The 27,993-nt window shown below is 47.5% G+C and overlaps 2 protein-coding genes across 3 annotated transcripts; both read right to left on the bottom strand.

Moving 5' to 3' along the window:
- Window positions 1-5: 5 nt before the first annotated feature.
- Window positions 6-12,754, bottom strand: TCTN3 (tectonic family member 3). Of its 2 annotated transcripts, none has more exons than XM_072339468.1 (14): window positions 10,133-10,543; window positions 9,845-9,963; window positions 6,772-6,902; window positions 6,343-6,451; window positions 6,149-6,267; window positions 4,815-4,853; window positions 4,355-4,429; window positions 4,137-4,262; window positions 3,023-3,118; window positions 2,665-2,762; window positions 1,933-2,095; window positions 1,055-1,192; window positions 313-571; window positions 6-158 (listed from the first exon to the last, which is right to left on the bottom strand). In XM_072339468.1, the coding sequence occupies exons 1-13, from the start codon at window positions 10,507-10,509 to the stop codon at window positions 350-352; spliced, it is 1,812 nt and encodes a 603-aa protein (XP_072195569.1). In that variant the 5' UTR covers window positions 10,510-10,543; the 3' UTR covers window positions 6-158; window positions 313-349. The 2 variants fall into 2 exon arrangements, with proteins under 2 accessions (XP_072195569.1, XP_072195570.1); XM_072339469.1 differs by lacking the exon at window positions 10,133-10,543 and adding an exon at window positions 10,597-12,754 and having other exon boundaries at window positions 7-158.
- A 519-nt stretch (window positions 12,755-13,273) lies between these two features.
- LOC140254344 (opsin-VA-like) lies at window positions 13,274-26,580 on the bottom strand. The gene is made up of 5 exons (XM_072340760.1): window positions 26,220-26,580; window positions 24,476-24,686; window positions 23,780-23,897; window positions 22,086-22,325; window positions 13,274-18,738 (listed from the first exon to the last, which is right to left on the bottom strand). The coding sequence occupies exons 1-5, from the start codon at window positions 26,578-26,580 to the stop codon at window positions 18,604-18,606; spliced, it is 1,065 nt and encodes a 354-aa protein (XP_072196861.1). The 3' UTR covers window positions 13,274-18,603.
- Between the last annotated feature and the right edge of the window lie 1,413 nt (window positions 26,581-27,993).

Here is a 27,993-nt window from a genome sequence, read left to right as displayed (position 1 = left end):
TTAACTCCAGTCCTCTCTTTACGCTCCCTGGTTTAGAAAGCACTCTGTTTTTGGGAACAAGTTAATTCCAATCTGCTCCCTCCTGCTCCTCATTCTTGCAGCATCTCAGCTGTCACCGTCCCCAATAATTTCACTTCTAGGAGGTTTCAAGATTGTGTCTGTAGAGAACAGGAGAAGGAGGGGACACGGGACAAACTGGTCAGGTGAATGAATCCATCAACAGAAGGCACACAAGATATCACAGACAACGTAAGAATCCGAGGAAAAAAGTTTATGATCTGGGTCACACCATGAACATATAAATTCACTTACCGAACTTTAAGACCAGTTCCCATCTATTCCACTCTCTTCAAAAGCAGAGAATACTAGACAGGATCAGAATCACAACCAAGTAGGCAGTCAAATAGTCTCTGTAGCTCCTTTCAGTATTCAGTACCATCTTGAATGGGAAAAAGAAGTCAAAGGGGAGCTTCCAGTGTACTTTGGGCAGGCCACGTGGAGGTTCTGGCCATTCCGTCATCTCAGTGAAGGTAACAACAGTCATCAAAGGCACCCAGCTTGTGCTTAGGGACTGCAGGAAGATGGAAAGTAGAAAGAATTCAGCATGCCTTACGTGAAAGCTGCGTGTCATCCAGGCCAGGCAGGATGTGGCTCTGGGCAGCCTGGTGTGGTGGTTGGTGACCCTGCACATATTAGAGGGGTCGGAACTAGATGATCATCATGGTTCTTTTCCGTCTCTTGAAACAGCCTGTGCGCCCCACAAGGCTTGAAGGGACAAGACATACACAGCTACTGAACTTTTGTAACCACTACTTCACAGTGAACTTAAAGCTTTGACTCCTTAAGGTGAAGTGGTTTGTGACTGAAAAGGAAGTACAACTGACTGAGGACAGTAACCAGCAAAGCCATAAAACTAGCTTCCTCTACAGATCAGTTAAATACAAACTCTTGCTATTGTAGCCAGACCACTTCTAAAACTTCCTTGGTTCTCAAATAACGCGTGAATCCCATTTCATTACTGCTGTGTGTGAGAGAAGGATTTCAGGTCCCATACCTTTAGGGGCTGACACCGATAGAAGTACCGTACACCCAGTATCTGAGCTTGTGGGTTGGACAGGAGACCCATCTTACTCCACAAAATCTGTATATCCAGGGTCACAGGAATCATACAACGGGAACTGAAATTCTTGGCCTGAAAATAAAATGTAGCCCAAACATCTCAAGACAGTCATTTAAACGTCGAATAGGACCGCTACGGTCAAAGCCCAACACTTCGGGTAGCAAAGCTCTCAGAACCTCCATCACTTACTTCAGGACTAACCCCACAACTTCTGTCAGGTCAGCTGCCCATTTTAGAGCTGTATCCATGTCACTGCCATCTCATTTCCAGGCAGAATTCATCTCACCTCTATCACCTGGATTTTGCTTTCTATGAGGACGCCCTCTAATGGATGAATAATTATTAAAACAGAATTTGGCTCCCCAGCAAGTACTTGGATTGCAAGCTCCTAGCCTTAGTTAGGAGATATTTATATATCACCAGAACCCAAAACAAGCAGAAAAGATAATAAGGAAGTATCAAATTAATAGGAGTAAACAGTCTGTATTAATCTTAGAACTCAGTCAGAAAACTAGGTAGTACAGCACTAAATTAAGCATTAAACTCTTCTTGGCCATTTAAACACCATAACAAGGAATCAAAAGAGATCAAATTTGTGAGTTTGCTGTTTTTCAGTAAATACCCTAACAATATGAACACTAATAAATATGACTGTTTATGAGTATTAAGACTCCCGAAAGCCAGTGGATTATCACACAAATAAAACTATCCCTGATGAACAATCTGGTTCATTTTTTACATTATTGACACTTCTCAAACTAAAACAAAGATATGAAAAAGATACTCAGATTGTCTTTTTGCATTTGTATTACCTGCACGCTGCAGTTCTGGATCAGAATGGTCACCCACTCTTCTTCCTGGGCTGAACGAGCACTACCAATCCTAGCGAGGGCCTCTGCTGGGTCCATCCCCTGAAAAGTCTCGTACAGCTTCAGCTGGATGTAACTACAGTTACTTTCTTCCATTTGAGTTAGCCTACAAATGAGGAAAAAAGAAACAGCTTTATCTTAAGGGATCCCCCAAGACAAGCAGATGGCATCAACATCCTCCCTCAGCAACAAGCATTTGTTCTTCTGAGTCAACTTGCAATCCTTTCTGCAAGGAGAAGGGTGCAGAATACGGCAGGATAACACAATGAAGAACACGGACAGCTTTTTAGCCATCTTACCAGCACAGCGATGGTACACCTGACCTTTCACCAACAAAGTAATCACCGAAATTAGAATAATCATTCTTTACGGCTCTATTACAATTAACTTTTCTAATGTAAACTTTACTCTTGTCTGTGACACGCCGCCAGACCAAAGCCTGAAGACTTCCTAGAGGATCATCTCTGAAGTTCAAACTGTTCTAGAGGTTCACCACCCCTCCGACAGTCTACTTCTCTTAGGGTCAACATGACACATCTCTTATTAAAACCATGGCTGACCTTAAAGAGGGGTCTCGGCTCTACAGAAATGAGTGAAAAGCTCCAGAAAAAGGTGTTAAGCGACTCCGTACCTCCCAGATCTTTCAGGAGGGGCGACCACAGGGAGCGTTCTTACCTGAGTTTGCAGCCAGTCCTCATATGACTTCCAAATCGTACTGTATGTCTCAGAAACTGCGAGCAACTTCCATCACCCTCGCTCCGCAGAACGCTCATCTAACAATCGTCACGTCAAGAAGCAGATCACAAAGGACACTGGACTTGTATTGAACTGCCTCCTTACTGCATGCTCCTCCTCTGCACTCTCACAGGTCTACAATTCAGCCCTGACCAAACGGCGCCCTGCTGGCTGCAAAGTTACACTGAAGTAAGCCCTCATAGGCAAAGGTACAACCTCAGGAGTCCAAGTCCAAGCAGCATAGTAACAGAAGGCAAGAAACCCAGCGACATACAAAACAGGGCAGCAGAAAGGATACGTGCTGCACTGCACTACTGTTTGCAATCAGCAGCGGTGCGCCAGTGATATAACCAGGGTTTCCGCTTCTAGGCAGCGTATGAGAAAGCATCCTGGTCTACAAAGAGGCACAGAAAAGAGACAAAGCAAGAATGAACGTTACAAAACAAAGAGAAGAAAATCAGCGTTCATGAGATCCGTTCATCTCACGTTCTCAGAAAAGTAGACTTGACCCATTTTTTGAATGACTTAATATTATATGTCACGAAAACCTCCACCTTTTGATTCTAAACGGACTCTTTTATCTGACAAATTAGTATGTAGTACAGGAGGTAGAGAAAACCAAACAACCACAAAAACAAACCAAACCCAGACGAACAACAAAACCAGAGCAGGTGTCATCCTGAAGGGCGGGCTCTACTGGGACAGTTTATAAGACAGCTGCTCAGCATTTCTGTCTAAGGAAGCAAATAAATGAGTCTGGGCAATTTTAAACACAATCTGCAGAACAAGACTTGATTCTGAGAGACGCCGCCTCTAAACTGCTCTTTGGAGACAGACTGGGAGGATAAACTCAGCAAGGCTGCCCTGCACACCTTCCAGCTCCCATGGGTCACCGCGTACCCAACTTTGCAGCGTCTCTATAGGATAGACTTTATATCAGCTTCAAAACACATCAGTGTCTCCCAGCCGTCCACCCTCTCCAAGGTAAACCTCATTCCCACGGCACACAGTACAGTACCTGGAATAAAGCTTTGTTCACAAGCACTGAACACCTCAGACACAGTATCAGCTCCAACCTCTTCCTCCCCAATACTGTGCTGATGACCCCGACCCTCTCCCCTTCTGCCCACCAAAAACAACCAGTGCAAATAACTTCATACAAACCAACCAAAACCAAACTAATCCAACCCAGCCAGATCAAATCAACCAGTCCCTTCAAAGTCACTTACTTAAACCAAGTTTGTTCTAGCACGATTTACTTAAGAGCAGAGCTGCATCTCCTACTTCATTTGAAAGCTGGTGTGACCACAGTGTTACGGCGCTGCTCTATTTGCAGCTCACCTGTACAGATCTGGGTCAAAAGTCACAGAACACAAGCTTGACATCAGCCCAGGAAGGACAGGGACACTGACCCAGAAGTGCACAGTGAAGCGCTGCTGCAGGGAGACTGCAGAGCTCCCAGCGATGCTCGTCACTTTGAACCGGACAGACACACTCTGGATCCCGTGGGTGCCATTAAATTCTATCTCATACATCACCTGAAAGTCCAACCCAGAGAAGAATCAGAGACACGGTAACAGGGTAACCACTTGAAGTTAGCATCGAGCCTAAGAAAAACAGGTCAAGATACCTCAGAAACGGCATTGTTACACACATTATCTTTCATGTAGGGAGTTCCAGGTGGTCCTATTGGGCTGATCCTTACCTGGAAGGTAAACATATTACTGAATAGCAGTTGTTTACAAAGAGCACATCTCACTCTTTTCCACTGCTTTTCCAAATTAATATTTACCTTCCTGCTGGGACTGTGATCTGGGGACACATCCCTCTGTTTCAGATCCCCTTTGGACTGTTTCTGTTTCTCCCTGTCTCCGATGCCATCTGTGCTCAACCATTTAAAAGCACACGCTGCCTTACACCCCTGCACTTCTGTCTGTAACATGGCTCTTCCTTACAAGGACTCTTATTTCAGACACCCAATGTTCCCGCTCTTCCATGTTCTCAACCCGAGAGTATCACTACCAATGGCAACTACTCCCAGTACTTCATTTCAGAAGCAGAAGTTACTTTCACTGGCAACAGAGACTGACCTTGACGGACTCTGCAGTGATGCTGTCATTAACCGGAACCTGGGGAAAATAGACAAGCACCAAAACAAAGTGATTTCCTGAGTTTGCAAGTAAAAATCACCAGACAAATAAAACACATCCCAGGTATTTCAGTGACAAAAGTCCCTCGGCTTATTTAAGATGTGTAAAACTTGTGGTCCACAGATAAGAATTACAGGCATACCACTAGAAATGTATTTTTAGAAGAACAGAAGACAGCATTTATCCCTGTCAACAAACTGAAGCTATTACCAGCATCTTTGAGCTGCTCCTGGAGCTCCCCTTGTGGAATGAAGCACACAAATACAAACATGTTTGGTCAGCAGAATACTCAATAACTACACGTATGTAGGTTTAGAGGAGTATTTCCATCCAGTTAAAGGGTAAGCAGAGCCTTTAACTTTACTACGGTGCTAATACTAACACATGATATTGGCATATCATCTCAGAATAACAGAGAAACTGGTAAGAAAAGTAATGAAATGTTAAGCTACCCCTCAGTAAAACTAGCACGATGAACACAAAAACAAAGGAGAAATTTGACATTATTTTCAGAATTAATAAAGAAGAAACTGATATGGAATTCAGTCACAGAATATATGAAATCAGCACCACAGAAAAGGATATAGCAGCCCTTAGCAGACACCGAGTACAACATGAGTCAGCAACGCGCCCTTTCCTAACAACTCTAAGGGTATTCACAGCAGCATTAAGCAAAGTGTCGCCAGCAGGTAAAGAGAGGTTGCACCTACATCACGAGAGAGATCTGGATATACTGAAAAGAGGCCAATGGAAGGGCACCAAGACAGCCAAGGAACTGGAGCTCCTCTCCTGTGAGGAGAAGCTGAACAACATATATACACATATATTTTGTGAACAGTGTGTCCAGATACATGAAAGGAGGGTGCAGAGAGGATGCAGACAGGCTCTTTTCAGAGGTGTTCAGTGCCAGGGCAAGAGGCAGCGAGCACCAACTGGAATGCGAGAGGTTCCAGTTGATCAAGTTGATGGGAAAATATTTTTGATAAATAGCCTATTTAAAATGTAAGGGTTGTACTTAAACTGTAATATGAAATATTAATTAAACAGCTGTTATACGCACTAAGGGCTTGCTAAGAACTGAAGTTGACTGGAAAGCACATTGAAGGGATGGGTTGTCACTGATCAGGGACATTTCCAGCAGGATTTCTAACAAGAAGGGCACGCTAAGGATATCTAGGGACAGCACATACCAAATAACCTCCGAGTTACATGAGGTTGAAATGCTCAGTCACGTAAATGCGGCATTGAGCCACAGTAGAAAATAAGGTAGGCACCTTGAGCACGGCGAGGTCCTGGTAGTAGGAGGCAGCATTCAGGGCAGGGTCGGTGGTGCAGCTCCTGCTCACGTCCGTCAAAATGCGAGCACAGCTCGTGCTTTTACTTTCCAGAAAGCCTGGGTTAAAAGGTGACATCAAATAAGAGAAAACAGAGGCACATAAAGCTCAGAAATGCCTTTCCTTTTACTAACCGGCTGGGTTTCCATCTACACAAAGTCCATTGACTCCCATTTGCACCGGCTGTCTGAGCACACTCAGCACAGACAACGAATCAAAGTAGGTCAGGATTGGATCTCCAGCCTGAAAAGACAATTTGCAAAACTTGGAGACAGCATGTGGAATAGTGAGACCAAGCTCACAGTGATGGCAGTGGGGCAAAGAGGCAAACTTTAGCTCTTCCTCTGCACACAGTCACTTTTGTTTTAAGGGTCATACGAGCTTTCAAATACAAGAAAACCAACCAGAAACATCTTACACAGTAAGGAAAGGAACTGAGAAATAGGATGGTTTAAAGGGTGGAAAAATGGAAAGGATCTTTGAGTTTGTTCTCGTGAGGCCTGACTGCAGACAGCTCAGGCAAAGGCAGGCCTGCTGCCGGCTGGTATTTCCTTTCAACTCACCCGGTAAAAGGCGGAGGATGCCGGCCAGCCTTGTGGCTGTGCTGAGAAGGAGCGCCTGCCAAACTTCTGCAAAAGCTTCGGAAAATCAGACCCCTGGAGGCGCTTCGGCCGCTGGAAATAGTTCAGCTTCGCTACGGGTTGGAAAATAATCATCATCATCCGCCACATTCAACGTTCTGGAAAACAATTCTAAGGAAAAGTACACGGGCCAATATCTTCACACTGACAATGTCAGTAATCATAAGCTACATAGTAACATATATTAATTCATTGCTAACAGCATGTTCTACTCGTGAAGAAGAAAAATTGCTTCTGAGAGGTTCTTGGTGACATCAGGCAAAGTTCCCACAGGTGGGCCAGGAGCCACACACAGAAAGAAGAGGTGAATTCACCCAGCGGTGAAGGAGCTCGCTATGGAGGGCTATGGAGCACCCCTCCTCAGCAAGCAGCCTAGGCCCAAGGGACGTTCTTCCTTCAGTAGCCAGCCATTACACGAACCAAGGGGGCTCCAGCCCGAGCCCACCCCTTCTGGCCTCTTGGGGAGCACAGCTACAAACAATTTGCCTGCGCTCCCAAGGCCCTTCAGGCACTCAGTCACCAACCAGAGCTGCCACCTCACAGCTCCCCTGCACAGGTAATACCAGCCATGAACAAGACGACCTAATGAGTAGGAAGTTGTAATGTCATGAGAAAACTTCCTCATATACAAATGTGATCTTGTGACATCATGAAAATGATTTAAGGTGACTGTCTTCATATGTGCTCTCCATTTTGTGAAGTGTCCACGTTACACTCATCTGACATTTTTATGCCAAAACACTACTAGTATGTGAAACCAGCAAAAACAACACTAGATTGATTAACAATAATTAACGTTGAAGAAACTTCAAAGTAAATATGAACTGCAAAGAGGCATCCTTAAAAGACAAGCTCCCAGTTGTACCTCAGCAATGCCTTCCTTTCCCATCAGTATTCATAACTGTTACAATGCTGTATTATCACTGCTAAAACAGTGCTAAAACAGTCCTTCGATGGCAAACGACTGATAATGTAACACAGACCTGTTCAAACAGCAAGCTTCTTAATGCAGGCAAATAAAGCACCTTCCATAAGTGCTGAAGATTCCAAGTCATACCAACAGCAGGTAGCTTAGTACTAAAAAGGACTTCGCTATTCCATCTGATTTAAGAACAAAGCAATTAAAGGAAATTAAGCTCTCTGTGCGGTTCTGCTGTTCAAGAGGCAGGCAGATGGTCCTTAAACAGATAAAGTTCAAACAGAAATAAAAGCTTTCTTACATCTGACAAAAAGCATTAGTCAAACAACTGCTTTGTTTTGGGGGGAGGAGGACGACATAAACTATCACAGAACTATCAAGGCTGGAAAGACCACAAAAATTATCTACCATAAACACATGCTTGCGACTACAGCAGACAATGTAACTCAGTGAGACATCCACCCTGTCCTCAAAAGCCAGGGACACTGACTCCATCACCCCCCAGCAGCCTGTTCCAACGCATCGCCGTTCTTTTCAGAGAAGGAAGTTTTTCTCACATCCAACTCAAACCTCCCCAGCACAACTTGAAGCCATCACCCACCATCCTACTGCTGTGACCTGGGACAAGAGGCTGACCGTCACCTCTCCGCCTCCTCCCAGGGAGCTACAGAGAGTGATGAGGTGAGCCTCCTCTTCCCTAGACTGGCACGATCCCGGTTCCCTCAGCCATTCCCCACAGGACCACAGTTCCCCACAGGACCACAGTTCCCCACAGGACCACAGTTCCCCACAGGACCACAGTTCCCCACAGGACCACAGTTCCCCACAGGACCACAGTTCCCCACAGGACCACAGTTCCCCACAAGATCTGTGCGCCAGACCCTTCACAGTTTTGTTGCCCTTCTCTGGACACACCCCAGGGCCTCGATGCCTTTTTCTAGTGAGGGGTGCCAAGAGCTGAATGCTGCGCTCAAGATGTTGCCTCCCCAGCACAGAGGGACGATCCCCTCCCTGCTCCTGCTGGCTGCACTAGTCCTGATGTGAGCCAGGATTCCATCGGCCTGCTTGGCTCCTGGGCACACCACTGGCTCACGTTCAGCTTGCTGTCAGCTAACACCCCGAGATCCTTTTCCTCCACACAGCTTCCCAGCCACTCTGTCCAGGCCCGCAGCGATGCACGTTGTGACCAAAGTGCAGGATCTGGCACTTGGTCTCGTTAAAGCTCATGTAATCGGACTCAGCCCATCAGTCCAGCCTTTCCAGACTCCTCTGTAGGGTCTTCTTACTCTCAAGTAGCTCTCTTCAGTTTCTAGTGCACTCTCAGCCTCCCAGTGCTGGGTAAAGGCAGCATAAAAAGCCAAGACTCAAACACAGTTCAGCAACAACTACAATATTAGAGTGCTATTAACGTTATTTTCACTTCATAACCAAACACAGCACCCTACCAGCCACTGGGAAGAAACCGAGCCGTATCCCAGCTGAAAACAAGACAGTACTGGTCTCCTCTTCTAAACAGCCGGATCAAGCCTGACAGCTCAACTCAGCCAGGCACAGGAGCGTTAGACACAAGGGACAAAGCCCTCGGGAACCATGGGGCACGAGCTGAGCAGTCACAGCGTCCTCTTCTACCACCAGCCGCATTAAGGCAAAGGTGAAACTTCACCTTCAGACAGCCAAAAGGCAGCGCTGAGCAGAACTGCTGCAGTGAGGAAGGTGGGTCCCAGCAAAGAAAGCACAGAAATAAGCACGAGGAAAAGTAATGCAAGACGTGACCAGAAATCATCTTCCGAGAAGTGTAACAGGAGTGTATTCTGAATGTCAGCATCTATTCACTGCCCCAAGAGCAGCAAATTCAGGTATCTCAGACCCAGAAGTGATTGATGCGGGCTCTTTTACATTTAGTCAGAGACCTTAACAGACCTTCACCCTTAAACAGAGCAGAACTATTCTTTCCTACAGGAACTCCAGCAGCCAAAAGAACTACCAACAGCTCTGACACCAGTTTCAGAAGAGATCCCCTACCCAGAGGCCATATTAGAATTATTGTGTATTAGAACAGGAAGAGAAGTGACTTACGGTTATGCAGCTGAACACAGAACACATCGGGCCCATCCGGGACAGCGATGCTATAAGTCGGATAAGGAACGTTGGCTCTGAATATCAGTGATTTCTGCACACACACTTGATTCGCAGACCTGCAGACAGACCCCCCCCGTACACAGGTCAGCTGACAGTATTTTCTTGCAGTATTTCACTTTCCCCTTACTAAATACCAGCAGCGTTACGGGATTCGCGGGACGGTTTGCAGCGGCCGCCGATCCCGGAAGGCAGCTCCCCGCGCCGCTAACTGCGGACGAGCTCTACCTGCACGGATCGGAACCGCCCCGCGCTGCCGACAAGGACCGGTTCGGTTCGGCGCCCGCAGCTCCCGCGCGTTCCTCCCCGGCTGCAGCCCGCGGTGCCGGAGCTGCCCGCAGCTCTCCGGGTCCGCCGACCGACACATCGTTCCTCCGCTGAGCTCCTCGCCATCCCCGCCTTGCAGCTCCAGCCGAGAACCGGCGCTTCTTTCTGCGTCCGGACCGCCCGCTTCCCGCCGGAAGGAAGCCGCAGCGCCAGCCGCCCAGCCCGCCGCGATGCCGGCCGGCAAAAGCTCCGCCGTCCGACGGGGAACCGAGCCGCTCCCCGCCGCTTCGCATCGGCCCCGCCAACATCGGCCCCGCCAACATCGGCCCCGCCAACATCGGTCCCTCCAGAGCAGCTCCTGCCGCGTCCAGGAGCTCCGGAGCGGCCCCGCCTCCCGTCCGTCCAGCCGCGGTCCCGTCACCCACCTGCAGCGGGCGGGGCAGGCCGAGCTGCCGGCTCCGGGCCGACACGGAGCGCAGGTGCCGGGCGGGCGGTCGCGGGCGGGCAAACCTCCGGCGGAGGGGAATGGGAACGGAGCATCGCTGCGGTCAGCCGCATCCTCAGCCGCCTCGTTATCCGCCTCGTTATCCGCCTCGTTATCCGCCTCGTCAGCCGCATCATCAGCCGCATCGCGCGTTCCCCCGGCGGGGAGCTCAGCCGCGGCCCGGGGCGCGGAGTCGGGCACAGCCGCGGCCGCACGCGGCAGCAGCAGAGCCGGCAGCCCCCAGAGCGGCAGCCCCAGCAGCAGCCCCGCAAGCAGCGCCGCCGCCCCGCTCATGTCGGCGCTAAGAAACGAACCCCGCGCCACCCCCCGCTTCCGGCCCGGCGCGACCGCCGTCTGCTCCAGCTTCCGGTCCGCCGAGTCCCGGCGTGCCCCGCGGCAGCGGCCGGCTCCGGTCCGGGTAGTGTAGCGGGAAGGCGGAGCACGGAGCGAGGCTGCGGCGGGATCACGGCAGCGGACAGCATCAAAACGGGGACGGACAGCATTAAAACGGGGACGGACAGCATCCCGAACTGGGGCGCCCCCGATCCCGATCCCTGCGTCAGAGCTCCGTGAGGGCTGATCCCGCCGCCCCGGGAGCGGGCAGCATGCCGGGATCCGGGCAGGCCGGTTGCGTTGCAGCGGCCCGTTGGTTGCGGCGCGGCGCTCGGGCCGGGTGCGGGGCGGGATCGCTGCCCCGAACTGTGACGGCGGGGCGAAGCTCGGCAGGGATACGGGCGGAGCCAACGCAGCCGGGCACCCTCCCGGAGCTGCTGCTCGTCAGATGGGCTGTTAACGACGATCCCTTCCCGTACGGCACCTCCCCCTCGAGCGCCCCGTGAGCAGCTGGGGGGCTCCTGCTGGTGCTGGGATGGCGGCTCCTCTTCACCGCTGTGAACTCTGACCCTGTGGGAGGGGTGGCCCCCAAACCAGTTCCGATGTGCCTTGTGCACATTGATCACTCACTGAACGTCCTTGAGCTGTTCTCAGAACTCTTATCTTTATGTCCTTCACACCCCCCCACACACACATTGTACTAATCCCAGCTCGTTGCCACCCCCATTCTTTCAGCAGCCTCTGCATATTTTCTTCTGTAAACTACCTTTACTCTTGGTTTCTGTGACCATCTTTTACTCTTCACCTCTGCCAGAAGTTCTGTGCAGCAGAACCTTTCCCTGACGCTCACCCGACCCTCCCCAGTGCTGTTCCCTGGGGCCCTGCTGTCACCAGCTCACTGCCAGCCCCTCCAGCCCTCCGTGCAGGAGCTGCAGGCCGTCCCGAAGCCTCTTTTCATCCTCCTTCAGGCCGAACAAATGGACCTCAGCTGTTCGTCATACATATTGCCCTCTAGACTCTTCGCCATCCTCATAGCTTTCCTTGGCACACATTCTAGCAGCTTCATGGCCTGTCTGTATTGTGGTGCCCAAAACTGGACGTGGTGCTCAAGGTGAGACTGCGCCATGCAGAACACAGCAGGACAATCTCTTCACTTGCCTGGCTGGCAGTGCTGGGCCTGGGGCACCCCGGGTACTGCTGGCCCTTCTGGCTCAGAGGGCACGCTGCTGTCTCATCTATTTGCCATCAACCAGAACCCCGGACAGTGAAGTCCACACATCTTTCTGTGCTTCAAAAATGACCGTTCTTTCACGATAATCAGGTGTAAGAAAGACAAAATGGCAAAGGTTAGAAAGAACACTGCTATCCTGGTACAATGGGCACATTCAGTAGCTTACTACTGTGTTTTTAGGTACTAAACTGATGGAAATAACATGTAAAAGTGTTTCTCTCCAAAAATATTTCCATTGATATTTGATACTTAATCCCTAACTGCATTGCAACAGCCCCTGTCAGGAAGATGAATGAGCACGACCAAAAACTTCCTTGCAGTTTGACAGCAGCACTTCATCAGAAAGCCCTGATAAAAAGTAATGGCCTTATTCCCCAAACATCAGATCTGCAAGCTTCCCTTGTTTGGAAATGCTAATCAGAATCTGCGATGGAACCTCTACAAACATGTAATGTATCCTGGTCAAGTAAATAGAGCTGGATGTCGTACATAGATACGTAATATCCCACTGGCATTCCTGAACAACTAGAAAAATAATTAACTTAGGGCTACAGTGTAGCCGTAAGGAGATTGCCTGGAGTATCAGGAGAATGTTTTCCTATTCCTTTGCTAAATAACAGTCAGCACAGTCCTTCACAGTAGCAGAGCTAAGGACATGAAGTGATGCACCATACCTTCCACCAGTGACAGCAGATACTTGAGGCAGGAGGGCTCCGAGTTCCCCTGCCCACATGGCAGGCACAGGCTTCCTTGCTGGTGCAGAAGGAAGGAGGAAGGATCGTAGGTGCTTACAGCCTCTTATGCTCACACAACAACATGTACGAGCTGGGCACCTTGCCTTTGCTTACGTCTGGCTCAAGTTACTGCTGAGCTTTTTTCCCCTTCAGCAATATAACGACTTCCTTTATCCCGCAGGTCTTCATGCAGTAACACCAAAGGACGTCCAGTCCATCGCTCCAGGAATTGGAAACGACAGCGTCTCTTCCTTTACGCGTTTCTAGCAGTTTGCATTACATTTCCTGATGGTACGGAAGTAAAGAGTCACCTCAGAAAAGATAAATAGTAGAATTAGGAATGAAAAAAGAAGAGCAGAGACAAATTAATGTAATTATATATCTTTGTAAATTTACAACAGCGGATTAACTGAGGAGGATTAGAAACTGCATCTTGCATAGGCAAAGGGTTTAGAAGCCTGAGTAATAAAACTGGAGCTCAGAGTGCTCTTCAAGGCAGCAGATGTGAATGGAGCTAAGCAAGCAACCAGACAGCCAACCACAACAGGGCTGAGAAAGAATTTGTATTTCAAATCCTCATTTTAGTCTGCCACTAATAGCTTAATACTTGTGGTGCTTTTCAAACCAAGACAGAAAGTTTGAGAATGAAAATGAGTTTAAAGTAGTAAACATTAAAAGAAGCCACTTAGAATTTACTGCAAGATGTCTAAAGAGCCTCAGCATATGTGAAGCTAAACAGGTCTTGAATATTCCTTTGTGATCACACACAAAGATGTTTTCAGCAGTTCCAAAACATTTGCTGAAATGCAGCAGTTTTTACTCCAGAATATTAAAGCCAGCCTACCAGCCCCAAGAAACAGCACATGGCAGACAGCTTAGTTTTCACAAGAGCAGCTGGAAACACTTTCACCTATAGTGCAGTTATTTGACCATCAGGTGAGAATTCTAAGCCAGCCACTATTCAAGTGGATTCTCAAATCAGGGGATAGACTGGGAGAGGAAAAAGAAAAAACAGAGCGATTGTCAGGTACGTTCTGTGCTCGTGGAGTGGCAGCTGTGCCGTACCTCAAACACTGCGCAGCTCTGGGCAAACGTCATCTTTGTTGAAGCAAAGATTCAAGACTGAAAGAACTGTGAGGCCCTCTCATAGCAAACCAACTACACCAACAACAGCACATGTTTTGTTGTCCCCCCATAGAGTGAGTCTGCAGATGGTGGCAATGAAAGCCAAAGAAATTTGAGCACGGGGCTCAATAGTTGCCAAGAGAGGTGTGTTTGTGTTGTGGAGACCGACGATTTGGACTCCCAAGAGGCTCTTTGCCTTCAGTTGATTCGGAAAACTAAATGGTAGCACATTCATAAAAGCATAAAAGGTGCCATTCTGAAGGTTATCGTTCCTCAATGCTGAATATGCAATAAATGGACCCAAAGTCCCACCTGCAGGTACAAAACCTGCATGGAGACTGCTGATTCCATCCGATACTGGATAGAAAGAGTAATCCCTGACCACTGTAGTGGAAACAGCCACGATGAAAAGCTGACTCGATTCCGTTAAACCATTTGTACAAATAGCACGTCCAAAAAGACAAGCCCTAGTATTAACAGCGTATGAACAATCCTGAGAAAAATACTTCTCAGCTTTTGGAAGGAGCATCCCAGAGATTGCTTACACATCACTTGACCGTGAGCTTTTAAAAATTAAAATACATTTTCCCACAACGAGGAGGAAGAATTCCTGCCACCTAATGAACAAAACATAAATTACAGGAGACACAGCTCATGGAGCGTGAGCTTTTGACAAGAAAGACACTGGCACAAGCCCAAACAACAAGAATAAAAGCTTCTGAAAATATTTCATCTGCACGGCACCACGTCATTCCCTCGTGCAGCATCCATCCATTCACACCAGAAATGTTAAGAGGAACAGTGCCATCCCGTGTGTCAGTGGCTTTCAAGTAACGCTCTGAATTATGTCTCCGCAACATAACAAATCACATTATCAATTAGCTCCTATAACAGCAATGACATTCTTTAATATATTTCAGCGTGAAAAGAATTACTTAGCTAAAATTTATGTAATCTAAAGAAATGTGAGGAGAAAAAAATCATGTTAAATTTATTGATATTTCAGCACAGGAACATAATTCAGGTGGTAGGTGGCCGTCCGAGAAGAATAACAGGATACGGAGCTCTAAACGACCTGCAGAGAACAGCAGCAACAGGCTTACCAGAAACTGAGAAACAACAAGTTCTGACATTGGACCACAGTGTTTGTGTTTTAAAATCAAACTGCCTGAAGCAGGAACCAAAGAACTCTCGCTACACGTGCTGCTCCCTCCAAAGCTGCTGTGGCCGGTGCTCTCCTCTCTTTGCAGAGGGATGTGGTAGAATAGATGCCAAAATGTAGTAGCTCGTGGCTGGGGGGTTTTCTAACCAGGGAGATTGAAATAGGTTTGGGAATGCTATAAAACATAATAGAACCATGCAGTCCTTAAGAGTTGGAAGCGACCTTTGAAGGTCATCTAATGCAACCTCCTGACAGCAAACAGGAACACCACAGCTACAGCAGGTCACCCAGGGACTTACCCAGCTTTGCCTTGAGAGTCTCATGGGGGCATCAACCACATCACTGGTCAGCCCACTCCAGTGCCTCACCAGCCTCAAGGGCACACAAGAAAGGTGCAGAGCTCTTGGAACGAGTCCAGAGGAGGCCACTGAGATGGGCAGAGGGCTGGAGCAGCTCTCCCATGAGGAAAGGATGAGGGAACTGGGCAGGTTCAGCTTGGAGAAGGGAAGGCTGCAGGGAGACCTCATTGAGGCCTTCCAGCTCCCGAAGGGAGTGTTTGAACAGGAGGGGGAAAGGCTGTTTGTGAGGATGGGAAGTGACAGGACAAGGGGGAATGGTCTTAAAGTGAGACGGGGAGGTGGAGGTTGGATCTTAGGAGCACAGCAATACTCACTCAATTTCATCCCCCATTGTCTTCCTCTGATAGCCCGAGGAGCAGCGCGGCGCTTGGCTCCTGGCACTGCCTGCCTGACTAGAACTCCTTTTGTGTCACTGTTCATCTGAGCCCCATCAGTCCTTTGTCTGTGATGATAAATGTCACTTCCCCGCACAAATGCCTGCTTTCTCCTGCACTGCTGCTGAAGGCTTGGCTCTGGCTCAGAGACACAAGGACAAGGACTTACAGGGCAGACTGGAGAACCTCTTCAGCTGGGGAGGTAAATCATGGAAATACACTGCCAGGACCTTTAGCCTGGGGAGTGCCTGTCCGAGCAAAACACAAACAGCTGCAGCATGTTCTGTACCTTTGTTATATAGAGGACAGAGTTCTCAGCTTTTCAGCTACAACAGCTTAGCTTTAGGCCTTCATTGCACATGGACTGCGCGGACACTGGATTCTTTGGAGGAATTTCACCTGTAAGTACTTCTACATCCCTGTGCATTCAAGGGTGGGGCACACATCCCAGGTACACACACATTCATGCAGAAAAAGGCAACTCCAGCATTGCACTGCCTCCCCAGGAAGTAAAACGTACAGCAGCTACTGGGATGTCTGTATCAGGTGTTTATAAAGTGGGTGCCTTGCTGAAAGAAACACATATGTCCCATTCTCTGCTCCAGTCAGAGACCGAATGCAAAGCAGTGCCATTTCCACAAGGGAAACCCTCAGTTTGCCTCTTCCTTGCAGTCACAGCCATGCAACAGGACGATGTTGATGGTTGTACCAGTACGCCGGCCTCTGTGCTGATTTTACAGGTTATTCTTTTCTCTCTAATAGAGGCCATTTATATTCATCCTAAATGACACTTGTTATTATTCCATCTGAAAATACTTATTTCACACTTTGGGGTTTTTGGTATTGTAAGCAGTGACATCAGAGACCTAAACAGTGAACTGGAATAAATTGACACTGGAGTACTATAAGCCTTTCTATTTCTTTGTTGGTGGGATTCGAGGGACATGCCCTACTCCTGTACTCCATCAAACAGGGTTATGTTGGCCAACATAATCTAATTGTTTGACATCTTTATTGCAATTCATTGAGACTAAAGAGAGATTACTGCATTAATATCTCACTGCAGCTAGAAAAGAGCTGAGCTAAAACTGATGTGCCAAGTTACTTCAAGGCTCTTAAATCTCTTACAGGTTTTAACTCTTTGTGACAAAAATGAGGCTTCAATATAAAAGCAGAAAAAATAGCACAATTTATAATACAGAGCATTATGGAAGAGATCACCATAAATATGTGTGAGTCTTAACTGCAAAGACTCTATTTCTAAAACAAACTAATGAACACAGAGGTGTGAATGCAAATAATAACTGAGTGTGTTACCCCTCCTGTCTCATAATATTAAAAAAAATAAATTAAGAGCCTTCTACAAGTACTGACTTCTAACCTGGCTAACATGGAATTAGTGGTAAAGAACAGGAACTGTAGCTCTCATAATGAGGTGTACAGTTTGGGTTCAATATTGAGCACTGTGAAAGTTCAAGTTCACAGAGGCTAAAATTACACTGTAAAAGACAATTACCCGACAACATCTGATGAGTACCAGACCCACGGGTGGCTGCAATCAATTCTCACACATGCAGCTCACATAGAATAACTCCCACCGTTAGATCTAACCCTTCTAAATGAAATCAGGGACTCTGAACAACCTTTCTCCTAAGATAAGAATCTGAACTTTGTCTTTTTTTCCCAATCCGGTATTAAGATGAAGAGCATCATCTATATAAAATTAAACACATCAGTTATTTTAAGTGTTACAGACAACCCTGTTATACCTTGCAACTAAGTTCCTCTCATAAAGAGAATGACAGACAGGTACAAGACTGTCACTAAAGGATGGCATGAGTTGACTGATTTCCAAAGTTGCCACTAGTACGGATTTCTTGGCACAGAGGAAATAAAGAAGAATATGAGTGGTTCTTCATAACAAAGTTCTCGAAAGTACAGATGGCTCATCCACGCTGTTAGAGAATTCAGTGGCTTGAATGAGGTTCTCATCAGGGACAGACATAAGTACAGCAACCTTACACTTACCTCAGCTTTGTTAGTGAACATTTCCAAACAAGTGAAAAGGCCTGCAAGCCTGTCTCTCTGTGAATCTCCACCTGGTTGAATCTGAGTCAGCGGGGTGCTAAACATTACTCGCTTTCCACACTCACTTTCCACCAGCGCATTGAAGCCGTGAGTCCCTTCATGTTTTTACCCTGCAGAATAAGGAGCAGCCACCCGTGTGGAACTCCTTGCTGTGTTACATGTCAGCGCAGTAACGTTGGGCTTCCACTGTTTTACACCTTTATATATCTGTTTTACATAGAGGGCAAGCACGCTGTGGATTGAAGAGACAAACATAGGGAAAGGGACTCACTTTCTGGATGGTCTGTGACTGCAACTGCACAGCCAGTGCACTCTATGCACTCGGGAGCTCAGAATCTGAAAGTTAGTGTCTAGGAGAGAGAACACAACAGCCCCAATGACATCTTTAGCATGATGGGCAATGAGGAAACACGCTGCCATACTGCATTAATGATCATGTCTCCCTCCTACAGGAGACAGATTTTGTTTCCTGAAGCTGTCAACTGGGCAAAAGAATTGCAGTTTCTGTGTTCATCTCCATTTTTCCTCCCAGAAATGGTGCCTCATACTGCCATCATGGACAACTGGCTGCCTCTTCTGTCCTGGGTGAGCATTGCTCGCACCGAAGCTGGTTTCACACTGGACTCTGCAGTCTCTATGGCACCGCACCTGGACATCTGCATCAGACACTTCCTGAACTGAAAGTTGAAACAACAAAGGAAAAACAAAACTTGTGAGGAATTTTAAAATATTTTCTTAATTTCTTTTTGTTTTCACTAAAAGACGTGGAAATTTTCTATGTCCATGGGTCATATCCAGAAATAGCCCCATAAAATGTATTTACCCATGGCACCACAAAGAACTGAGAATCTAAAAAGACACAAACTGCTAGAATGCTTCGTCTAAAAAATTGTCTTCCTGTTATGCTTGTTGCTAGCCACATCTAACCAAACAGAACTGCTAATTTCCTAGGGCTCACGAGTTGCATTCATATGCTAATACCTGGATATTCAAAGATGGTTTGTTTCCGTCACTAGACCCATCATTAGGCCCCCTGATCAGGAGGAGGAGGTTGATGAGGCCTTCCATAAGCAATTGGAAGTAGCGTCACAATCCCACCCACTGGTGCTTATGGGGGACTTCAGTTATCCAGATATTTGCTGGATGAGCAACATGGCCAGGCACGCGTGGTCCAGACAGTTCTTGCAGTCTGATGAAGACGGCTTTCTGATGCAGAGGGTGGAGGAACTGACAAGGGGAGGGGTGTTACTGGATCTTATTCTCACCAACAAGGAAGGACTTGTTAAGGAAGTAAAGGTAGGAAGCAGCTTGGGTTGTAGTGACCACGAGATGGTGGAGTTCAACATCCTGAGTGGAAAAAGCAAAGCAAAAAGTAGGATTGCTACCCTGGACTTCAGGAGAATCAACTTTGATCTCTTCCAGGACCTACTTGGAGCCATCCTGTGGGCCAGGGTGTTAGAAGGCAAGGGGGCCTGTGAGAGCTGGTCAGCATTTAACAGCTCTTCTTCCAAGCTCCGGATCAGTGCATCCCTGTGAGCAAGACATCAGGAAAGGGTGGCAGGTGACCTGTGTGGATGAGCAAGGAGCTCATACACAAACTCAAAGGGAAGAAGAAGGTCCATGAAATGTGGAAAAAGGGTCTGACCACTTGGGAAGAATACAGAAACGTTGTCAGGGCCTGCAGGGAGGTGACAAGGAAGGCTAAAGCCCACCTGCAATTGAATCTGGCAAAAGTGATAAAGGATAATAAAAAAGTATTTTTTAAGTATGTTAACTGCAAAAGGAAGACTAGGGAGAATGTGGGGCCTCCTACTAAGTGAGGGGGGTGTTCTGGTAACGGGGGATGCTCTGAAGGCAGGGATACTGAACGCCTTCTTTGCTTCTGCCCTCAGGGGAAAAGCTCTCCCTTAGGAATCAGAGACCCTGGAGCTTAGTGAGAAGGGCTGGGGAATGGAAGACTGCCCTTCAGTCAAGGAAGAGGTGGTCCGGGAGTGCCCAGGCAACACCAGTGTTCATAAATCCATGGGACCCGATGGGGTGCATCCACAGGTGCTGAGGGAGCTGGCAGAGGTGATTGCTGAACCGCTCTCCATCATCTTTGAGAGGTCTTGGAGAATGGGGGAGGTGCCTGAAGACTAGAGAATAGCCAATGTCACTCCGGTCTTCAAAAAGGGCAAGAAGGAAGATCCAAGTAATTACAGGCCAGTCAGCCTCACCTCTGTCCCCGAAAAGGTGATGGAACAGTTTGTGCTGGATGCCATCTCCAGGCAACTGGAAGAAAAGGAGGTTATCAGGAGTACTCAGCATGGGTTCACCAAGGGGAGGTCAAGCTCAACCAACCTGGTAGTCTTCTATGACGTTGTCACTGGCTAGGCAGATGGGGGGAAGGTGGTGGATGTAGTGGATGAAATACCTTGATTTCAGCAAGGCATTTGATACTGTCTCCCACAACATCCTTACAACAAAGCTGAGGAAATGTGAGACAGATGAGTGGACAGTGAGGTGGGCTGAGAACTGACTGACTGGCAGAGCACAGAGGTCATAGTTGGCGGTGCAGAGTCCAGGTGGTGACCTGTAACCAGTGGTGTCCCCCAGGGGATGGTGCTGGGTCCGGTCTTGCTCAGCATCTTCATCAATGACCTTGACGAGGGGATAACAGCCACCCCCAGCAAGCTTACTCATGATATGAAGTTGGGAGGATTGGCTGACACACCTGAGGGCTGTTCTGCCATTCAGCAATACCTGGACAGGCTGGAGAGCTGGGCAGCAAGAAACCAGATGAGGTTTAACAAAAGCAAGTGTAGAGTCTTACATCTAGGGAGGAAGAATTGCATGCACCAGGACAGGTTGGGGGATGAGCTGCTGGAGAGGAGCTCTGCAGAGAGGGACCTGGGCGTCCTGGTGGACGACAGGTTGGCCATGAGCCAGCAGTGTGCCCTTGTAGCCAAAAAGGCCAATGGCATTCTGGGGTGCATTAAAAAGAGCGTGACCAGCAGGTTGAGGGAGGTGATCTTCCCCCTCTACTCTGCCCTGCTGAGGCCTCATCTGGAATACTGTGTCCAGTTCTGGGCTCCCCAGTACAAAGAGGACAAGGATCTCTTGGAAAGAGTCCAGCAGAGCACCACCAAGATGGTGAAGGGCCTGGAGCATCTCCCCTATGAAGAAAGGCTGAGTGAGCTGGGTCTGTTTAGCCTGGAGAAAAGAAGGCTGAGAGGGGACTTGATCCAGGTCTATGAATACCTGAGGGGTGGGAGGCAAAGTAGCGAGGACAGACTTCTTTCACTCCTTTCAGCAGTGTGTGCAGACAGGACAAGGGGAAACAGCCAGAAACTGGAGCATAGGAAGTTCTGCATGAATGTGCACAAGAACTTCTTTACGGTGAGGGTGACGAAGCACTGGGACAGGCTGCACAGGGGGTTGTGGAGTCTCCTTCCCTGCAGATATTCAAGACCCGAGCTATGCAACCTGCTGTAGGGAACCTGCTTTGGCAGGGGGTTGGACTCGATGCTCTCTGGAGGTCCCTTCCAACCCCTGTGATTCTGTGATCACATTCACATCCTTGAGCAGGTTGAGACGAGCATACCTCTGCCCCCATTCCATCCCTGTCACACACAGGCAAGCAGTGCTGCAACTCTCTGCGTACACACACCCACAGATGTAGCATTTACCCTGATAAACCTCAGAAGCAACTCACTGTCACTGCGTTCCAAGATAACTATGGAGACATAATGAGACAGTCTTGGAAACAGAATTTTCTCACAGAAAAGTAGAATAGTTGATGTTTACTAAAAGTTGATTTTCTTTTCCAATACCTAAATCTAATGGTTATTAATATTCATGTTTTAATACTGAAACACAGCACAAAACTCTATGCATTAATCAGATATACTGTGATTAAAAATAATTCTAAGTGGTCGGTATGGAATGCTAGTTAACTGACAAGGTGGAGAGAAATCATTCACTACAAAACAATACCAAATACTGAAAACGTGGGTTTTAGAGTCACTTTGAGAGCATGCAGTACCTGTTTGTTCATAAAGACATAAATAACTGGATTATAAACAGTAGCCGTTTTGGAAAAGAAAGCTGGAATCGCTGCCAGATGAGGATCCAGTTCCACAGAAGGGTACGCAGTGGCTAGGATAGAAAAGGTGGCATATGGCATCCAGCAGATTAGAAAGGCAATGATCATAACCACCACCATTCTAGTCACTTGTCTCTCAGGTTTCCTGGCAGTTCTCCGCCTGCCTTGAGTATCTGACACCTGCAAGAAAAGACAGAGAGTTCCGTAAGACAAACAAGGCCTTCAAAGAGTGAATACAGTGGAAATCAGTAATGATGAGATAAGATGTCACATTGTCAGGCATCAGCAAAGGCTGCATTAGGTTCTGAGAAAATAGAAGATATTCCCAACCCCAAAACTATGTAACGCTTCAGTAGCTTCATAACACTTCATAAACAGGCTACCAAAGCAGAGGGCAACCCAGCCTCCTTCTCAGCAGAAGTGCTGTCAGCTTTGGAAAGGAACAGAGCAGCTGCTTATCTACCAGTAATACTAAACGAGAGTCCCGAATAAAGGAACATTTCAAAATGGTGCATAAAGACCATGGAAAGAGTAGAAAGAATTACCACTGGTTCTGCACTGCATTGATCTTCCAGGCAAGATGGAAAGGAAGAAGGGGCAAGTTTGATTCTTTCCTGCTTATTTTAGTCTTCCATCAGTCTTCATGCTTTTATTTGAACTAATTTGTTTTCCTGCTTCTTCTGTGTTTCAGTAGCGCTACGTAGATTTCCACAACTAGCCAGCTCTGTGTTCACAGGTCACAAGTCTTGCTCAGCAGTGTCACACGGCACCACTGCTGGTGTAACACCTGGGCAGCTCACAACCAGCATTCCAACAGCCGAGCAGCTCACAACCAGCATTCCAACAGCCGGGCAGCTCACAACCAGCATTCCAACAGTCGGGCAGCTCACAACCAGCATTCCAACAGCTGGGCAGCTCACAACCAGCATTCCAACAGCTGGGCAGCTCACAGTCAGCATTCCAACACCTGGGCAGCTCACAGTCAGCATTCCAACAGCCGGGTGCAGCCCTGGCAGGCACAGCACACAGCTCTGCCAGGCAACCTCAGCGGTCTGCAGCCTGCCCTGGGTGGACATGGGCTTCAAGTGCACAGCGACTGAGATGTAACTAACATACAGCACAAGAGAAGGTACCACCTGCAGCATCACACCCAGGCCCAGATGATCCCTTACTACTTCTTGTTTGCTCTTTTTTTGTTTTTTTCTTCCCCCAGCCTGATTGATTTTAATTGAACGTTGAACCGCTGTCATCAACATTGCATTGCTTGATTTTCTCAGTTTTAAACTGGAAAAAGAGAAATCCTTAACAAAAACAAACACACAGCTCCTGTTTGTTTTTCCCCCTTTCTTGGGGTGAAGGTATCTACAAACACGCACAATGCTTCCCACAGGAGGCTGGGATTCAGTCCTCACATTAAGCTGCTCTTTGCACTGCTTCCAGGATCTACTTTTCATTTTTCAAACTAAGAAGTAAAACTGAGTGCAAAAATAATTATTTAACAAGACATAAGTGAGTGTAGTTGCTGCTGGAAGCAGGTTTGCTTATGTCTGATCCTTACGGAAACCTGAGCATGAAAATTGCAAATGACTGCGTACGTACCCATTTCAAAAACGTGCCTTGAAAGCGCTCCTTACCTTTGTTAGCTTCTGCAGCAGCTTCCCATAGGATACCAAAATGACCAATAAAGGCACTATAAAGCAGGTGGTGAAGAATGCAATAATGTAGGAACGATCATTCTGAGCTCCCGAATACCTGTATAAAACACAGAATACTTGCTGTATCTGTTACTAACGCATTCTGGTTATTTTCTCAAAGCGTTCAGAGGTGTCGCTGATATTTTCAGCAACTGTTTTTAATCAAAATACCCATGTACAGCTTTAGTCAAATCACCAGAGAGAGCCCTAGGCCATCTCCCTTCCTCCGGGCTAGGAAAGGTTTACTCTGTAAGATCATAGGCACAGAACCAAAGGCTGGTGGGATGGGCTCGGTGGGAAGAAACATGCAGTCTGAGCTCCGGCTCCAAGAGCGCTCAGCTGTGCTGCTACAGCAAATTGTGCAGGGCTTTGTCCAGTCTTCTGAAAGCCTATTTGTCCTCTTGGAATCCTGACTAAAAAACCCAACCAACAACCCCAACATATGGAACAGTTACTTTCATTAGAGACGAAAGCATTTTTAAAAACTGGAAATTCTTCTTGATTGTTATGTCTTTGTCTACCTCTTTTTTATGCAGAGAGGACCATCATCCTTAACCCTTTTCTTTGAAACTGTGCCCTTAAGAAGACATGAGCTACAAGTTCGAATTCTACCATACTCTGCAAGGATGGCCTTACCAATTAGGCTCACAAGTAGTTCCAATCTTACTGGTGGTGTAGCTGCTCCAACCCATGGTTGGTGGAATGGTCCAAATGAAGGAAAAGGTCCACACAAAGGCAATGCCTTGGGCTGCATGCTTCCCTCTCAAGCGCATATTTCCCAGTGGGCGGCAGATCACAACGTACCGCTCAAAAGCCAAAAGAGCGAGAGACCAGAGAGCCACAATGCCTACAGTAAAAAACCACAGCAACACAATCAGAGATTTACTGGAAGCAAACCTCATCCCACAGCGCAGTTACAGAACCACTCAGGTTAGAAGGCATCTCTGGGGGTCACCTGGTCCTGTCTAACATGGCTCAGGCAGGAGGCGCTCAGGACTGCATCCAATTTGGGTCTTAACTTTGTCATTTGATGTTTCCATCTGAACTTCTTTGGGCAATATATGGCCACATTTGACTGCTTACTGCATCAGGAACCTTTTTCAGCAACACAGTTTTTAAAAAGATAGGCAAATGGTGTGTGTTGCCGTAACGTTTTATTAAGACTACAAGATGTTCATACTTGTCCAGTTTGTCAGTATAATGACTACAAAACCAAGCATCTAACTGCACCTCTTAGCTCACAGCGCCTTTTTCCACTAGGTTTTACTTTGAAAAGCTGTACATTGTGCGTAGCTTCCAAGCTAACAAATGAAGGTACAGCTTCAAAACTTTATCTCTGCAAAAAATGTCCTATTTCAGACTGTCACGAGCTCTAACCTGCACACAGCTGCCCACAACGTCAAAGTATCAGTTTATTCAGGACAGGTTGCCTGGTTGGTCACCAGAACCTTGGAATAGTCTGATCCCACTCCACAGGACATGCCTTCCGTGCCACAAACTGACACGGCATCATCTTCCACACATCACTCCTCTGGGCGGCTTTATCAGCCTGGGAGCAAAAGTGGGATCCCAATTCAGCTGAGGATCAGCAATGGGTTTGACTCAGAGAGATGGCACAGATAGAAGCACGGCCTTACCGTGCAGCTTCTGAAACAGCACCCCAATGTCAGCTGGCAGCAACACGAAAGCCCCGTGGGAGGAAACAATGAACTTCTCTGTCGATGTAATTAGATGTTCCATTTTAAACTAGTTTTCTATTTACCCTGTAGAGGTGCATTTACAAAGTGCACTACCTGGTGATGATTGATTTTCTCTTTTAGAGTACTTCAATATGCTTTGCATACTTGCAAAGCCAAGAGAAAGAATGACAGGAAGAAGCACAGTAGAGGGGTGGCAGCCACATGCCCAGCACGGCTCCCCAGAGCTGCTGCGGGACAGACGACATAAGATGGTTTGGTGATACAATATTGTGCATAGTTTAGGAACAGCCATTTGCACTCTCTCTCATTTAGCCATATACTCAAACACCGAGAGACAAACCTGGAAAACATGTACACAGTGAAGGGTTTTTTGTTGCTTTTAAATCATGTTGCTTTCCCTGCGACTATTGCTATTCTATTAGCAATGTTGTGGTTGGGTTCTTTTTGTCATTATATCAACTGTATTCAGAGAACAGTACAGAAGCAGCGAGAGGCTGACAGCAACAGCGGTACACATTATCCACTAATATGAGATCGTGCACGGAACGCGCACACCTGGAAAAGATCCCGTGTGCTCACAGGCATGCAAGGTCAGCAGCTGAGGAAGCTGCAGGAGAGTGAAACACGCTGAAGGAAGCTGAAGGAAAACAAGATACAACTACAAACAAAATCTAGCTTACCAAAAAACGTGACGGCAAATCCTTCCAGTACGCAAGCCCAGTGCCCCATATAGAAATAGCCTTTTAGATTGGCTAGAAAGCTGATGGTGCCACCAGTCAAAGAGACCAGAAAATCAGCCACAGATAAATTCACTATAACATAATTGACAGGTTGTCTCAGCTGCTTGAACTTGGCAGTGACCAGGATCACAGCCAGGTTCTCAGCAAGAGACAAGGAGGTCACCACAAACACGACTGCTGCCAGAAGTCTGAAGTGCCAGGGCTGGACGGAGCCCAGGGGGTGGCGGAAGGGATCCCATCCAGCAGGACCAGACGAGTTGGACAACAGCGACTCATTTCCAAGGGCTCTCAGTACATCCATTTTTTCCCCCTCGCTAGTGAAATTAAATTGGATAATAACAAAGTTTTTAATCTGTCAAGAATATTCAAGATTTAAAGGAGAAATCAAATATAAACAAACTCTTCATGCTTCTGCTTTCTGGTAATAGTCCAGGAAACAATGTGCTAAGAGGGGAACGCAAGGGAATCTCTCTTGGAGTGCCTTCTGCCCTTCTCTGCTGGCAGGCTCCTGCCCCTCCCCAGCTGGAGCTGATCCTCTGTCATAAGAGCCAGCTATGGAAGACGCAGGTTCCCTCCGTCAGTAGCAGCTAACAGCAGAGCTGAAATCAGATCATTTCTATTCTGTGGGAGAAAAACAGAACGTTTGCTTGATCGCTTCCTGACCTCCAGCACAGCAAAAACAAAGCTCTCCTTCTGTCAGCAGTCAGGGTGGAGTGATCCCCCCCACACCTCACACTGCTGGGAGCAGAGCAGAGCAGGAAGCTCCAGTATGACTGACGGAGGGCTGCCCTGAAAAGATTAACGCTGTACTACCATAGCTGCACACTTGGCAGGGAGGCTGCATTCTACCCCCGTTCATGCCTCAGCAACGAAGCTTCAAATTAGCACTCTGAGGTACTTAGAAGCAAAGAGAAATTCTACTATCAGAGACAGCATAGACGTACGTATCAATGCTGTTTGTAACCAGGAGCGTAGCCAGGAGGTAAGCTGGGTAGAGAGAAACAATCTTAAGCTTGAATTGAACAGAGTGTACGCTATTTCTTTCCTGCTTTTGTTAATAAACATTAACGCCCAGCTGGGGCAGCAGATTTTCTTGAACTGCCTTGGAACCTGGGATGGGTGAGCTTTCCTGCAGGCAGCTCCACACGTAGCATGAGAGCTGCCCCAGGCCCCAGCGGTAGGAATGCTGCACACCTACGAGAGCTGATGGCTGGCACAGCTCACCGCAGCTGCCGTGGAACTGCCAGCTGATAAGCCAGTAGGAGATGGCAAGGAAAAGCCAGGCTCTCCTGGGGCAGGGCAGGCTGTGTGGCTTGGAGAGAAGCTGGGGAGCAAATGCACCTTGGGCTGGGGGGAGGGGAGCACAAAGGAAGGAAAGGGTCCATAAGAAGCTGGAGGGGTCTCTTCAAAGGAGAGTAAAATTTAAAACATATCCAACATAAATCAGTCCTTCCAGTTCAGAGTTGTTGGGTGCTTTTAAAACAGCATGTAACAAAAACAACCACCACCACTAACCAACCAAACAGCAGCAAGAGAGCACGACCTCTGGTATTACTTGTCTTTATATTAATTTTTCAGTATGCTGTATTTCATAAGGCTGTTCCAACTGCACATCTCCAATGGCAATATAAGAATTCAGCACACGCACACACTAAAGTTGTTCTACAAACACAGTAAGCCACATGTTTTTCTGTCTTCAGTACAGGAGTTTCCA

The sequence above is a fragment of the Excalfactoria chinensis genome, chromosome 6, assembly GCF_039878825.1.
Source record: "Excalfactoria chinensis isolate bCotChi1 chromosome 6, bCotChi1.hap2, whole genome shotgun sequence".
NCBI classification, from domain to species: Eukaryota; Metazoa; Chordata; class Aves; order Galliformes; family Phasianidae; genus Excalfactoria; species Excalfactoria chinensis.
This window is presented reverse-complemented; position numbering and strand designations above follow the sequence as displayed.

Excerpts from the sequence above, each read along its gene's own strand:
- TCTN3 (XM_072339468.1), bottom strand. The coding sequence starts at position 10,509 with ATGTTGGCGGGGCCGATGTTGGCGGGGCCGATGTTGGCGGGGCCGATG. Across the intron at positions 9,964-10,132 it reads GGCGGTTCCGATCCGTGCAG|GTCTGCGAATCAAGTGTGTG; the intron begins GTAGAGCTCGTC and ends GTCTGTCTGCAG. Across the intron at positions 4,854-6,148 it reads AGGACCTCGCCGTGCTCAAG|GTTCCGGTTAATGACAGCAT; the intron begins GTGCCTACCTTA and ends TATTTTCCCCAG.
- LOC140254344 (XM_072340760.1), bottom strand. The coding sequence starts at position 26,580 with ATGGATGTACTGAGAGCCCTTGGAAATGAGTCGCTGTTGTCCAACTCG. Across the intron at positions 24,687-26,219 it reads ATTTGCCGTCACGTTTTTTG|GCATTGTGGCTCTCTGGTCT; the intron begins GTAAGCTAGATT and ends TTTTTACTGTAG. Across the intron at positions 18,739-22,085 it reads ATGTCTTTATGAACAAACAG|TTCAGGAAGTGTCTGATGCA; the intron begins GTACTGCATGCT and ends TTCAACTTTCAG.